The following is a 14,034-nucleotide window of genomic DNA, read 5'->3' on the forward strand; positions in this document are numbered from 1 at the left end:
CAACAGAGGACATCACAGTAAGAAAAAACAACAGCTGCCAATCCTTCCAAAACTAGGAAAATCGAATACCAATCGAATAACACAGATGGTAAATGATTTCCCTCAGCACAGATTGGCCTGTCTCAGATTGAACGTTTTATCTTCTGAGGAGAGTTTAGAGGTAACCCCTCCAAAAGTGTAATTAGACATTAAGGCAGCTACTAATGGAGCAGCACCTCCACAGTGAAGAGATAACAGAGTCCATGAAACCATCACACTGTTGTGTGACAACTGGAAGTCCAGCATAATAAAAACCTGCTGCTAAAAAGGCTCGTGGCTAAGAAAAAAAGCAACCAAAAATGCAACGAAAAAAGCAACAGGATCAGATACAGGTTAAACCTCCAGTCTCACAGCAACACAGCACATCCGATGACTCACATTTTCCCATTTTTTAAAAACAATTTAAAAAGAAAAAAAAAAAGAGCGTTAAGATTGGTTTAATCAGGGAGCATTTTGGTTTTTTTTTTATGAGACAAGATGTGAAACTTCTACACAGGACGCAGCGGATGCCTCCCCCAGCACAGCCAGCTGGCGGCAGGCAGGGCCAGGCTCCACATGCTTTGGAACACACTGTGCTGCAAATGCATTAGCACTCAGCAGTTGCAGAATATTGAAAGAAAATAAAGTTAAAAGACCCAAACACAATGGTAGGACTAGTCTAGCAGGTCACAGCCTAAAACCCATGGCCACGCATTCCCCTGCGTTAAGGCCAAGCAGATCACAACCTCACAGTCCTCCCCCTAGTTTGGTCTTTTCCAACGTCAATGATTCTGATGCTCAAACTGAAGCAGCCCCTGGGCTGTTCCAACACTCTTCTCACTGTTACCCATCGGTGACAGCACAGAAGGCTTCAGCTGGGCAGTCTGAACTGGGGGAACTCTCGTTGAGCAAATATACATTTCCTTTCCAAGTATACAATGACTAACAGCCATTCATTTTATCAGAAGAGTGCACAGCCATCAGCAGCTAAGAAAAGAGGGGAAAAAAAATCAAATCCAGAAATCAAAGTGATTCCAGAGGCTGGGACTCTCAGTCATTGGAATAGTTCAAAAGTACTTTCAGTACCCAAAAACCCGGCAACTCCTAAACCAAAACAGACCCCCAGACCCAAGGACCTGCACTAGATTAATTATTTGAAATGATTAAGTTAGCAAAGCACACACATCGGTGTAAACAAGGAGACTGAGTGCTGTTCTTCTTATTCAGAATGAAGGGAGCTATTACAGAATGCCATCAGCTCCTCTAAGGACATCTCAACATCCTAATACCTGGAAGGGAAAAAATCGTGACATACAGGCCTGTAGTGCTGCTCTACACAAGGATGTTTCCCTGAAGAGCAGAAGTTTTCATTTGAACTCACACAAAAGACGTCCAAATCTCCTACTGATACCGTCCTTGGGAGGAAAACAAAAACCACAACCAAACACAAAACAAACAAAAGCATTCCCTGTGATCCTGCTGTAGGAAGAAAATAAGTCTGCCGAGTACAGCCCAACTCTGCTTCTCTTCGGCTGTCCTCCACAGAAGAGGGCTGTGCAGGTACCTCGTGTCTCTCTCTTGTTGCTCACACACCACCACACTGCTGCATAACAGATCGGTGGGCTCAGACCCCACAGAACAGCAGCTGGGAGGCAAATCCGTGGCCCTGTGCTTGCTCAGCAGGACTAATTACAAAACTGCAGCTGGGTTCCTGCACACAGCTGTTCTACCACAGCTTAGAAGACCTCCCTGCCAGAGAACTAAATCACCGGTACTTTGTTGATACCACTGCAGTAGCTCTTATGCTGCATATACACCATCAGGACATTAAGGCAGCCCAGATCCTGTCACAAATGCATCAAACCAAGTGGTACTGGAAGTTACCAAGCATTACAAACACCGCTTTGTGCTTATGCTTTTCACTAGTACTGCACAAACCTCACCAGAGAGCTACCATAAGCTGTATACAGAACAGCAACATAGTTTAACGTATCACATTTGGAAATGTAAATCAAGCGTACCATTCCTCAATATTAACAATGCTTCCTATCAATTTTTGTTTACTCGGCTGCTTTTTTCAAGCAGAGCTGGCCATGCCTGTGCTGTTATGCAACCCGCAGCAAATCCACACACCCACTGTCCGCCTGCAACCTCAAGGTAACACAGCCTCAACTCGGGCATCCTTCTGCTCAGCACTCCCCTTTCACATGAATCAGGGCATTTTAGTCATTTTTTAACACAAGTAATTTTACTCCATTTATCTGTATGCTTTTTAATAACTAAAACCTGTTGCAGCATGATATTATAATACTGACTAGAATGCTGCACGTTGCTGTTGACTTACTGAGCAGTACATTCACTATTAGACAGCATCAGACTGGGAGTGATGGGGGGCTATTAGCTGCTACTAATGAAACAAAGCAAACTGACAGCCAAGTTACCAAAAACTCCCAACAATTTCTAACAGAGTCCCACATAGGCAATGAAGACCGAGCAGTAGTTTTACTGTCATCCATTTTGTTTTTTTCATACTGGAAGACATTCCTACATGTTCACAGACTAAAGCACAGCAAAGTTACCACTTCAAGAACACAGCTGAACCATCTGAATTGCATACTAGGTCCCCTCCTGACTTGCTTCTAAGAACACCTGTTTCATTTTCCCTGCCCCCTTTCACCACTCACATGAGAACGCAGGCTTTCGAGCACAGCTGCATTCAGGACCATCTCATTAATCAGTATACGAAATACAGACCTCTTAAACAAGAAGTTGCAAAATATTCACCGGTTTCATACAGAGTACTTAACAACTGTCTTCAGCAAAGTACCAGTGCCTCCTCTTTCAGTCCAACACTTCCTCACACCAACGTTTTTCTTTCGCGTTACTCCAACAACCAACTCTGATGACTCCGACATAAGTGCTTGGTTCCAATCCTCCCATACGGACAAGAAGAGCTTTCTCAGAACCTGTTGCCACATCGAACACAGGTAGAAATGCATGCTCTGAAGGAGTCCAATCCCACACATTCTTCTCCCTTCATCAGAAATATCTCAGACAGACTTCACCATTTTTTTTGATTCAAATAGTCTGAGTATTCCTTAGATGGCAGAGCCATCTACAAACAACCCTGGTTCTGTCATCCTGCTCTTCCCACTTGCACCAATTATCTTTTCAACATCTTTCCCCAGGTTCTCAGCTTTCTGACATTCTTTCTTAACACAAACTAAACATCACAGCCGTATGAAGAAGTAAATGTGTGGGATGTATGTTAAATGAACGATCATATACTGGGATGAGCTGTCTGAGTGTCCCTCTGAAGAAATATGCAGTGTGATACCTATCTTAGGCCATGCTTCAACTTAATGAGCTGTGAAACAACAATTAATGTCAAGCAATGAGGTTTATAGTAAGGAAAACACCAAACCATTCTTCTACAGTCCTAATACTTTCCTGTGAAAGCTAGTGCAAGTTTCATGCAGTTATTTTCCCACCAACGTTTTCCTTTAGAAGAAAACCCTCTTACTGCCAAATGTATTGCTCATCCTCTTACACTAATTTTTTTACTTTCTCTTAAGGCCAGACATGTTTCTGGAAAGCTGGCCAGCGTACAGACAGAAAGAAAAGCAGGCATGGTTGATATATGGATTCCGAGCACTGATGCAGTGTCTCCTAATCACAGATCTACAGCAGCCAAGTTTAAAAACCACATTCAACAACCTCAAGCCACCTTCACAGGGGAAAAAAAAAAAAAAAGATAGCTGCTATGCCAAGCAAGCTTTATTCTGAAAAAAATATGTGCATGCCTGTTACAGAACAGAGAGGTGCAATCAGAGCTCTAAAAGAGTAATTAATTTCCAGGTCAATAAATCTTGGTGTTAAACCAAACCAGTCAGCGCTGTCAAGCTGCCACGGAAACCATCACAAAAAACACAGCGCTGTTAGAGGACTGTGAAGTGATTTTTAACCTCTCACTAAATGTACTTAATTAAAGCTTGTGGCTTTGCTTTGGTCCACAGGAGAGAGGCAGGAGAATAAGAAAATAAATGAAGAACTCTCTTTTTGCAAAAAGTGATATAACAACTCAAATAAATCACTCATGAGACAAGTCTTTTAGCCATAAATACAAAAAAGCCAAACTGATGTATTTCTTCTGTACAAGCCTGGGCAACATCTGTGAAGTAAGGTAACTGCAAGCAATGGAAAAAGTTTTAAGTATACTGATTTCACTCCTTCATAAAACAAAAGAGAATGGAGGAAAGAGGCAGAAACCAACACTTCAAGTGAAGCAGACGGACTGGATGCATTTCCCTGCTACTGCACACAGCCCCTCACATGCAGCCCCCACAGCAGCGGCTGCACCACTGCCCTCACACAGAGTGAAGCAGCACGGGCTGGAAAGCAGACACCTTACCGCAGCCTTCCCCAAGTAGTCTCCCCCAAAAGCATTTACATTCACCTAAGGTTTCACTTTATTTCTCATTGCTTTCAAAGTCTTAAGCACAGCAGCCGAGCTCTCGGGTACAGGGCAGTGGCACACACGCACAGCAGGTGCAAAACCTCCACAGGTTTCGCCACGTAAAAGAGGAGGCGAGGCCTGCGAACCCCAGCTGTGTCAGCCCACAGCGAAAGGCCTGCTGTCCTCCCTGAAGTTTGGGGAGCCAAAGGAGGCCACGACCAAGGAAACGCACTTTCCCCACTGTCAACGGGGCTTAAAGAAAAGAATAAATCACAAAATACCAGAGCAAAACTGCTCCGAACCCTGAATACGTGTTAAATTAAATAAATAAGTAAATAAATAAACCAGCAATGCCAGCGGTCAGCCCCGCACCCCCCGCTCCCGACGGGAGAAGCGCTCCCCCTCCCCCCCCAAGCCCTACCACCCCCCAGCCCGGCCCGTCTCCGCGCCTCACGGGACGGCCCCGCGTGGAGGGCCCGTGCCACGCACGGGGCCGGCCGTTGGCTGCACGCGAGGAGGCACCTACCAGCTGCTGCCGGACCCACCGCAACATCCCCGGCGCCGCGGGTCGCGGCCCCCCGCGGCGGGGCTCCCCGGGCAGTGCCGCGCCCTCCGCCGTCACTGCCGCCGCTTCAGGCCGACCGCCCGCCGCGGCTGCCCCCCACGGCACGGGGGCCCGAGGCCGAGACAGGAGCGGCGCAGCCCCCCCGGCACCCCGCGGCCGCCATCACAGCGCCGCCCCGACACCCGCGGCTCGCGGCGCTGCGGCCGCCCCCGGGAAGTGACGTGTGTGGCGCGAGCGCGGGGAGGCGCTGAGGTGCGGGAGGAAGGGGCGGTTGGCCGGGCTCGGGAGCCGATAGTTGTTTCTGTAGTAAAACACGAAGCTTGCTTTTATCTTTTTTTCTGTTTTCTTGTAAAAAATATGGCACGTGCTGCAGCAGTAAAATAAAGAATTTGAAAAGTGCTGGTGTGTTTATGTAATCTCTGCCAGATGATGGCTGATTTAAACATAAAAAGAGAGCATGCCGTGTGCTGGTGCACACCTGTGCCGGGAGAGTCTGGCACTTGTCTCTCTTTCTGCTCCTGACAGCGTTATTCCGAACTGCTCTTTGGTTAAAATTGGCTGTGGAAATATGTGACCTCTTCCATGGTTTCCATTTTGCGCTGGGAACAGCCACCGCTTGCAAGAACAGAGCTGTGCTCACCATCACAGAATCACAGAATGGCCCGGCTTGGAAGGGACACCAAGGATCACAAATCCACAAATCTCCAAACTACCCAACCCCCCCCCCCCCCCCCCGCCACAGGCAGGGCCACTAACCTCCACATTTAATACTAGACCAGGCTGCCCAGGGCCCCATCCAGCCTCCCTTGAACACCTTCAGGGACAGGGCATCCGCAGCCTCTCTGGGCAGCCTGTTCCAGCACCTCACCGCTCTCATAGTAAAGAACTCGGCTTTGAACTCCACTGTACGCCAGTGCAGGCCTGCAGCCTCTGGGCCAGTGTGTTAGGAATTAATGGAGATCGCTGTATGCAGAAGATACGCAGGTATTTGTGACCAAATTGCTGCCACTAAGTTGGAGACAAATGTGACACTGACTCAAAGAGACATCTCGCTGAGTGCAAGGAGCAGAGTGTCACTCCTGCTATCCACCTCTGCTTCCTGGCACTTGTGGCAGACAGCAAGAAATCACAGCCGTATCTGCTTATGTAGTACGTAGCAATCAGTTAAAAATTTAGGACATAATTCAGCCTTTAAGATGGATGATAGAACGTCTGAACAATGAAGCCTTGTGGTGAAGGCGGATGGTTTAAGCATCTGCGTTTAATTAGACAAATACCTTTAAAACAGTAGGGAATAAGGCTGTTTTCATCGGGCAGCTCTGAAAGCTAATGTTAGCAAAACTCCATATTAAATGCTAGCCATTATTTCAAAACATTTAAATACATCAAAGCTGAGTTTCAAACAGCTTGCATTACCCTATTCATCTAATGCGAGTCTAAAATAACAGAGTGATTTCATAGCTGTGGCACGCTGCCTGGAGAGCGGCCTCGAGCCAAAGCCTGGCTGATACTGTCGTTGTTCTGCTCCTCCTTCCTGATAAGATGTAAGCAGCATCCTGGCCACCAAACACCAAAAATCACACGCCATTTCTCTGAAGTGTAAGTATATTTGCTGCCAAATTCAAATGTGAGGTGCACTTTCTGCAAGGCTGTATTTCCACTGCTTGCATTTGTTACATAAAGCTACTTGGCACTGCCTGCCCCACATTGCTGCCATGGTACTATTGCACTAGACAAAGCCCAAGAGCAACTTACAAATGACTTGAACTTTGTGGTTTATGTATTCCCTTCAAAAATACATATTTTAGAGGGTGAAACTGGATGGATGGAATGTGGCTATTTTTCTGTGTGCCACAGAAGGCACTGACCCCATTACTTTTCCAATATACGTCAAAATTCTGTTAGAATAGCATCCTTGCATGGACTTCTTGCTAGTAAAACTCTACACCTTTTGAATTGCTCCAAAGCTCATGCTATATGTTTATGAATTTTTATATCACCCTTGAGAACAAAATCATTTTCAGGAGAAAAAACCTGACACAGAACAGCCAACTTAGATATTGACTCACCAGTAAGGCTCCAGTGCTTTTCAAACTGTCCTGAGAATATCGGTTCCCACATCCGAGATCCCACTTTAGCATACTGTCCTGACATCTCACTTGAATTAACACAGCTGCATTACACAGAGGAAAAGCAACTACAGAAGAAAAACTTCACCTTCTGATTTGAAAATTAGGTTCAGCCCATTCCTAAGCTTTCTTGATCAGACTCCAAGCTTTCCTGTTAAGTATCTATAAGAGCAATGATTTCAGATGTTTGTTTAGCAGGATGAGGACACAAGTGTTGCCTGATACAAAATGTGTATGCAAATATAAAACCACACACAAATATTAGGTCCTGCAAGCTTTTAATTATATGTGCATGAGTAATTCTTATGTCATCGGTGGTACTACTTGTAGGTTTCTTAAATTAAATATTGGTAACCACAGAATGCTTTTGCACAAGGCTCACATGCATTTCTACTATTTTTGAGAGGTGTTTTGGGGCTGTTCCTCAGTGGGTGAGGTGCCGGCATGTTGAATGGCCCCGAGTCATGCAGCGATGCACGGTGCTGATGCCAGGGGGTGAATAAAAAGTAAAGATTAGGAGCAGGGCTGTCGGTTAGCATAGCAAAGAGCAAGTATCAGCTCCTTACAGTTCACTGTTTCCCTGGTGGAAAATTCCTATCAGTCGTTACTTGTTTCTAATTATTTTGTCATTTCTTTAAATAAGTAATTTAATCTACGCGTCATTTACTTTGGTAACTATGCTGCTAATTAACAATATACGCTAACTATAAAAATGCCCATTTTGTTTCTAATCCATAGTGAAAAAGAGCTGCCTGAGAGACACGGAGTTTCTTCAAGGCATCTCTATTCCACAGGCATTCAATTACTGGCTGAAGCACCAATTATATAGAGATAAGCAGGGGCTTATTTTCAGTCACAAGGCCCTTCATCTAAACACACATGTGGATTCTAGCCCAGAGCAACCAGTCTTCAGGGAAAACGTGAAAGAGTCTTAGAAAATGAACGGAGCTTTTTAAAGGAAAACCTTGCGTGTACTGTGTTATTCCTTTTTTGTTCCCTGCAAGAGCTAAGATCAGATTGAATTACAGGATGCACGTCCTAAAAGGGGATGCTTCCAGGGCTGTTACTAGATCTAAACAGCAGTGCATTACTTTATTTATTTTGCTTACCTGTACACTCAGTTACTATCTGGATCCTAACATATAACCTCGGCTTTCTATTTTTGAAGAATAGAACTCTGGTGAGTTGTTCATACAACATACAGAGAACTAGATTTGGAAGCCAAGGCTTAAAGTTTGGAGCATTTCCAATGGCCCTGTCTCGGTGAGAACTGGGGGACTTGGAATCTCACATAAGAGGATTCTGTGAGGACGTGTGTTAAGATTTGACACTTAATGTCCTGGACAGTGGCATCATTTTATTATTCTGTATGATAATCTTGTAAAATGTGAATTTGTATCTTTAACAAGTACATTTTATAAAAATACAATTTTCCAACTATTTGATTTGTGTATTTATCCTCTTATAACAATTTACTTTTGTAATTTATGTGATCAAGAGATTATTGGACACATCCAGATATTATCTCATGGTTAGCCCTTGTGGAAAGGCAGAAAAAGATGCATCTCAACGTTGGGATTTCTTAATAAACACTCATAATATATTCTACCAGGAAATGATTTTTTTCTGCTTTACAGGATCTAAATTGATACCACTGGGTGTGTAATAAAAGATTGAATTCCTAGAATAAAAACACATAAACGCAGCTACAAGTATGCAGGTCTCTTGACACTGCTCTCCTAAGGCACTGCCTTGACTACTGCAACACAAACACTGGCACACCCAGGTTGGTTAACTGGGAAAGCAGCTTGTGATCTTTATGGGAAAGGAACAAAGAAATTCTGTTTATAGCTGTACACGTTCTCTCTTGGTTTAACAGCAAAATAGCGTAACATCTACTAATTAGGATAGTCCCTGGGTAGTGGGATATGGGATTTCAAATGCCCTCAAGTAGAGGTTGAACATCTATGCTTCTTATATCCTGGAGGACTGTGCAGACTACTGAATTTGACAGAGTTTTTTTAAGAGCATCTTCTGGTTCAAAGCATAAAAGTCATGGAAGCAGGAAAAAAACTTGGTTTCTAAATCTCAGTGGGATTTAGATACGAAGAATATTTGTCATAACTAAAGGTATATCTATGCTATGATTTTTTTGTTTCCAGAATTCCACTTTTCTACTATTTGAGCTCATACAAAGCTAGCTCAGATGTTTCTATATTACATTCACTCAAATTACTCAGTAGCTATTACTCAAGGTGTTCCTTGCCATGCTGCTAGCTGGGTCCTCGCCAACCTGAGTGCACAAGCTCCTCTTCAGGCTCTTCTCTCACCTCATCCAGGATAAAAGCAAAACAATTTGGGACAGCCTTAATTCAGCTTTCTCCCTCAAATCCTCACCGTTTCAGCAAATGAGGAGATAACACCCAAAGTAGGTGAGTTTAGCCCTTTCTCGAGTGTGAGAGATGAAACTGGTGGACGATGACTCTAACTCTTTACCTGCTTTGTGTAACCTTAAAAAAGTATAAATACATATAGTTCCTCCCTCAGGCACATCCATGACAGGGCTCCAGTGGGTCTGCAGTTAAGCAAATGCCTCAGCAAACAAGGCACAGACAGCTTGGTGAGGTAAGGAAAATTTCAGTGCCTCATCTAAAACTGATACAGTCACCCTGGGTTTTAAAGGACAAAATAAAAGATCTTTGCCAATGTTGGCAGTGAGCACAAGTTTCAGATGTATTGGTGGATGTGAGAAGGTCTCACAGATCAGACAAAATCACCAGCTTGCACTTATTCAACACTAGAGGCTGTTTGGTATTATAATGGTAAAAACAGATTTTTCTAAAAGAGATACAGCAAAAGGATTTATCAGCAGCATTTGCCAGACAAAATAACTGGCAAAAATACTTGTTCCTTCCATTACAATGTTTACAGTAAAGTTTCTGGCACCTCAGAAACTGTAAATGAATCACACCAGTCGCTGGTATTTGCTGTGGGACCTACTTGCATCTCAGAATGAATATCTTCAGTTCCTTAAGCACACTGTGCTTAAAGTAAGTGCTAACGTGTGCTTATAACACCATGTATCTCCAGGCAGATCTCCCAAGATGTGTAGGTGCCTCCACCACATCCCTCACCCTGTCTGGTCCCTGAGAATGCTAACAGACTTTCATGGACCTCAGCAGCACTTCAGGGCCTCTCCCCATCCTGCCCATGGGCCTGGAGGCTCCATTTCAGCTCATCCTGGGGCTGTACATCCTTCCCTAACTACACCACAGATGTCAGTCTCCAGCCTTGTTCAGCCACGGACCTGTGGGGCTGGACCCTGACCTTATCCCATCCTTGACACCGTAAATGGATTATCAGGTTAAATGTGGCCACCATTTCCAGGCTGGCCCTCCTCCCTTGCTAGGGCAGTGGGGTGGACTTAGCCAATACAGCCCTGCCCTGCAGGTCTGAGGATTCCCCACTGATCCTGGGGGTCCCCAGCCCACGCTGCACTCTATGCTGGTTTGTGCACATCAGTCACACTTTCTTCACTTCCAGGCCACTGTAGTTTTCTTTAGGTTAGCACCAATGTAAACTGAATAGCAACTGTGGAAAGTTTTTTTTGTCTGTTTGTTTTGTGCCACAATTAAAAGACATTTTTTAACACAAGTTATGTTTCATTTAACAAGCTGGTTCTAGAATATATACATATATATATATCCTAAAGACATATCATGATACTACAGAGACCATAGGACTACCGCATTTCACTTCTGGCTGAGCAACAAGAAAGCTACATAGGCAGACTTTCAAAAACCGGTCTATAATTTCAGCGTCAAACATCAGAACTAACCACAGCAGCGAATAAAATCACAGGAAGCAGTTTCTCCTTCTTAAACTCAAGCTTTGTAAATTTGAAACCAGATACTCAAAGTTTGAATTTACTTTCAAAAATTCATTTCTGGTGTTCTACTTTCAAAGTACGGCGCAGTAATGAACCAACCATGCAGGGATATTTGCAATCTCTGCAAACAAAGAAAGAAATAGCTGTGAACGTGACAGATGACGTTCCTGGAGCCATATGAGACAAAGAAACATATGGCTGCCACATCTGAAGTTCTTACAATGCTTAATGTCTTCAAAGTAGAGCAAAACGTTGGCTGATTAATATAATTAGAACATTTTAGAGACTATTCCTAATTATTTTTGCAAATGTAAATGATGATCCTTATGTGAAGTTTTTTGCTGCACATGATGAATACTGAGTTCTCATTTTCCTGAGTACTGTAATCAAATTTAGAACAAACGTTATATAAGTGCATAAGCAATCCTAATCCTAATCCTTTTTTCGGCTATCTCACTTTCCCCATCTAGGTCTGCTGCAGCTGTAATTCTTTAAGTCTCCCATATTTGGTAATTTCCCTGCATATTTTTATTTTCCTTTCCTAATCTCCTGTCTTTTTCTGAGAGCATAAGTTTTTAGTTGATAATGGTTGTCATGGAATGAGAGGTCTGGTTTTGGATCATCTGTAGCCTTCTGTCAGCTTCCTTATGTTACTGTGTTTGCTCACAGCAAAGGAACTTCACTGATTCTATTGCTATGCTGGTGCCCGATCCCATGAGTTTGTTAAGCATCACCCCTTAAGCTGAAGTACCTACTGGAACAAATCTGGAGGTCCTTAAACATTTTTTAGCCTGTCCTTAGTTGAGTACCAATTGTTTAAACAATGGGCTGAGAAGAGAGAGAGCCCCAGTGACTGTGCGTTTTGTGATGAGATGCTTTGGAATTTACCGGCTTCATAAAAAGCTTTATAAAGTATTTCACATATCAATTAAATAATCTAATGACAATTATTTTTCTTAATTTTCATGAAAAAAAGTTCCTTTTATTGAACTGTATCTTTTATTTGGAATATTTCTAAGGGTACACAGTAGCAAAAGCTAAGTATTTCAGATAAGCAACTCACAGCATATAATTTATCCAGTTAATTTGATTTCTTTGTATTTGTCTAGAAATCACTTATAATTTTATGCAATTCATTCATTATGTGAACCTAATTGCTAAAATAGCTGTGAGATTGTCTGGCTGAAATGGGTTTGCAGGGTTTGCATTTACTTGTGAGGGAATGGTGGTTGGCCATTGGAGGTTTATCTCTACTCTGTAGATCTTGCCCAAGTTATTCTTCGGAAGTACTGAATGAAAACACTGTTCCACCTTTGACATATTATTCCTTCTACTTGCATGCTAAAACATAAATCATTCATATACACACTTATAAAAATGGTAGAGTCCTGCAAATATTTTCTGGTTGTCTTTTGGCTATCATGCCTACCCATGAATCATTGTAAATGTATTACAGCTTGAATTGTATATTTATAGTAATTCTTTCTGTAGAATCCACACCGATTAACTAAGTGTTCTTTTGCCAGGAATAACTAGCCCTTAGTCACGTGGTGTCTAAGATCTGGTCAGAGGCTAAGAGAACACAGTCAAAGACGTGGTGCCTGACAACGTTAGTGAGAGCTCAGGTGTCTGTCTTCTTTTCCAGTTAGACTCACTCATTTAATTCCTGCTATTGCACAAAACACGCTTCTTCATTTCACAGCAAGAACTGCAGCATCGCAATGCTAATGATGGATCAGGTGGCAAGATTACTTGTATTAATTATATTGAGACTTCAAATCTGAGATTACAGCCAACAGTCCAGATTTCTGAATAATGAATTTACTAGCCACTTGATACTGTAGACTTCATGGCCGGTACTACAGTCCCATGCTGAAATGTAAGGTAACAGCCCAGCAAACAATACTCAAGCATAAAGTATTAGGTGAGGAGCAACAGCAAGTTTCACTTTGTTCATTTTGTGATCATTCAACAACAACAACAAAAAACAACAGCCAGATACTTCAATGTCACTAAAATCAGATTTGAGTTAAATAAATCTATTCTACAAAATAAAATGCTATGACATTTTTTTACTATTTTCTTTCCTGCAGGCCAAAACACTCACTTTATATCTAATATTCGTGCATTTTGTTATTCTTAATTAATTCCTATCTTTTCCACTGATCACATTTTTAGCACCATCTAGACTATCTTGTTTACTGAGACGCCTATTGATGTTTTGAGTTCTGACTTCAAAATACCTTCCACCTTGGTAGCATCTGCAAACAGTAGCACAGTATTCCCTAATCAAAATGCTTAAAGAAAATCCTGATTAGTATTGGATCCAGAAGACATTCCCACAAGATCCACTCTTCCATTTGCACAATGAGAATTGATTTGAACAGCACTAATTCTAATTATTAACTTGGATTTGAGTTATACTTAGGAAATAGTTTTTAATACACCCAACTTGCCCTGGAGCTTTTCTTGACATTCTGGATTAGTCAGAAATTTATTACAGAGCACACAGATGGCCAAAGCAGTTGTTATTGAACGGTGCCGTCCCTTTGGAGAAATGCCACCTGAAAGTACCTGAAACTGATACAGACAAAGTGCAACTTGTGCTTTTTCAATGATATTCTGCAAGGTAAAAGTATGTGGTGCCAGCTGAGTTAGCCCTTCTGCTTATTGGCAGAAAAAAAATAGTGCTGGTGACCCAGAAAGTACAGCAGTTACAGCTGAGGTTAGATCATCCACACAGTTGCTAAGATTCCTTATGTTCCTTTTTCACTTTTTCTCATTTCATTGTATTTTCAGCTCGGGTGTTGGATTGATGAGATCCACAGGAATACAAATCTGGGCTGTAAAACCACCATGAAAGTCATTTCATAGAGATGTTCCTGCCTGTGAGTCATATGTTTTCAGAGAGCATGCATTTCTCATGACATTTCGGGAGAAGATTGGAGAAATGGAGGGACCCAGGGGCATGTTCAAA

General features: G+C 42.7%; 1 protein-coding gene across 5 annotated transcripts in view; it reads right to left on the reverse strand.

Annotated features, from left to right (window-relative positions):
* The window catches only part of ATP11B (ATPase phospholipid transporting 11B (putative)), a 141,357-nt gene that overhangs the window by 48,770 nt on the left and 78,553 nt on the right, over window positions 1-14,034 (reverse strand). For 2 of the 5 annotated variants that reach the window (XM_025153475.3, XM_040705713.2), the window contains exon 1: window positions 5,001-5,257. The exons of 1 other annotated variant lie outside the window; for it this stretch is intronic. In XM_025153475.3, the coding sequence (XP_025009243.1) occupies window positions 5,001-5,027 (27 nt within the window). In that variant the 5' untranslated portion in view covers window positions 5,028-5,257. Of the gene's footprint in view, window positions 1-764; window positions 4,457-5,000; window positions 5,258-14,034 lie in introns of those variants that run through there. 2 more of the 5 variants (XM_046898851.1, XM_046898852.1) reach the window with 2 other exon arrangements.

The sequence above is a fragment of the Gallus gallus genome, chromosome 9, assembly GCF_016699485.2.
Source record: "Gallus gallus isolate bGalGal1 chromosome 9, bGalGal1.mat.broiler.GRCg7b, whole genome shotgun sequence".
Lineage (NCBI taxonomy): Eukaryota > Metazoa > Chordata > Aves > Galliformes > Phasianidae > Gallus > Gallus gallus.